This window comes from Nannochloropsis gaditana (assembly GCF_000240725.1).
Source record: "Nannochloropsis gaditana CCMP526 unplaced genomic scaffold scaffold929, whole genome shotgun sequence".
Classification (NCBI taxonomy): Eukaryota; class Eustigmatophyceae; order Eustigmatales; family Monodopsidaceae; genus Microchloropsis; species Microchloropsis gaditana.
The window spans coordinates 8,474-10,213 of record NW_005803024.1 but is presented as its reverse complement, the minus strand read 5'-3'; the positions used below and the strand labels follow the sequence as shown (position 1 = coordinate 10,213).

At 55.3% G+C, this 1,740-nt stretch overlaps 1 protein-coding gene across 1 annotated transcript; it reads left to right on the top strand.

Annotated features, from left to right (window-relative positions):
• Positions 1-625, top strand: NGA_0448000 (uncharacterized protein; the record flags this gene model as incomplete). Its single annotated transcript, XM_005853368.2, has 1 exon — positions 1-625. A coding segment is annotated over one exon (625 nt), but the record flags the coding sequence as incomplete, so codon positions are not given.
• Between the last annotated feature and the right edge of the window lie 1,115 nt (positions 626-1,740).

Genomic DNA, 1,740 nt, shown 5'->3' with positions numbered 1-1,740 from the left:
GCCTTCGTCTCACCCTGTGGCTGTGTTGGCCGCGGCGGCGAAAAACACCGACGGCCTCCCCCTCGTTCCCGGTTTTTATCCCGAGACCTTCGACCACGTCCTCCTCGATCCCCCCTGCTCTGCCTTGGGCCTCCGACCGCGGTTCTCCCTCCCCGTGCGGGGCCAAGACTTGGACGCGTTCGTGGCGTTCCAACGGAAGTTTTGGTGGGCGGCGGTGTTTTTGTTGCGAGTGGGGGGGAGCATGACCTATTCCACCTGTACCCTCAATCCTCAGGAAAACGAGGACATGGTTCGGTACGCCCTCGACACGTACTCGGTCTTGCAACTGGTGCCGGCTGAGCCACGCCTGGGGGCTCCGGGAGGGGGAAAGGCTCTGTCGGACGAAGAGAGGGGCAAGGTACAGCTTTTCTTGCCGGGGGGGGGAGGGAGGGAGGGCGGATGGGAGGAAGGGGAAGAGGGAGACTTGGACGTGAGTGGTTTCTTTGTCGCAAAATTTGTCAAAGTGGCGAGTGTTTTTGAGGGAAAGGATGGGGAAGCTAAGGGGACAGCCTGGCAAGACGAGCGGAATGACCGGGACAGCGGGTGGAAGAGAAGGGGTCCCCAAGGGGAGGAGGAGGAAGGATAAGCCGGAGGGTGGCCCAGCACCGGCCTCAAAGCATGTAAACGGAGGTGAATTTTGCAATAAGAAAGTATGGACCAGGAGAAAGAGAGACAAAGGACAGAGCTATCACTTCTTCCTCCTTCTTCTCCCTGCCCCCTCCGTGATAAGCCTCCTGCGGCTACGGCAGCCCCTGCACGCTCATCTGCTCAGCAGATTGATCCATCCTCCCCCTCAGAGCCAGCGGTGCAATTTTCCAGCGTTCACAGTGTCTGGATTCCGCTGGACCCTGACTCCGACGATGCGAAGACTCTGTCTGGGAGCGTTCCCAAATCCTCCCCCGAACATGACGATAACAGACAGAAAAAAATACCTGGAAACGCACAGGCACAAAGAATCGCCAAGGTATCTAACGGTGCCTCCAAAGTTCTTGATTTAATATATAAAGGATGTACTCAATTATCTGACATGGATGTACTGAAATATCTGACATGGATGTCTCAACTATCTGACATTTTTCCTAATCGATGTATTTTATCTTTGATACAGACTGTACGTTTGCTGTTCTCTGCCCTTATCCACACCCTTCTCGACCCCCTCTCCGTCCTACCTTCCCTTGTAATTTTCCCTCCGGCAGCACAAACCACACGCGGTTTCTTCACCAGATTTTTCTCACAGATATCTCACCGCGACATTCACCGCCTTTGTCACTCCACTTCCATCCCACCCCTCCCCATCTCCAGGCTGTTATTATTGATATACAAATTAGTGCGGCTACTCTAACCCTATCCATGCTTTCCTCCCGTCCATCCCATCCAAGCTTCCCTCCTTCCCGACCCACTTCCCGCCTCGTTCTCTCTTTCCCCCCCCTTCGTCCGAGCGTCGAATTCACCATTCTCAGACAACGACTGGACCATACATTCGTTCGCGAAAGAATCCATTCCACTGCCCATCCTCCCTCCTCTCTTATCCCTTTCCCGCTTCAACGATATCTCCGTAAATATGCCGAGTTCGGTCCCTGTGATTTCCCTCCCTTCTCTCCTCCTCTCCCTCCTCTCCTCCCCTCCCTCCTTCCCCCGAACCCTTGGCTCTCCCCCCACGCCTTCCCTCCCTTTGTTCCTCCCCTACCACAGCCCTCTTTC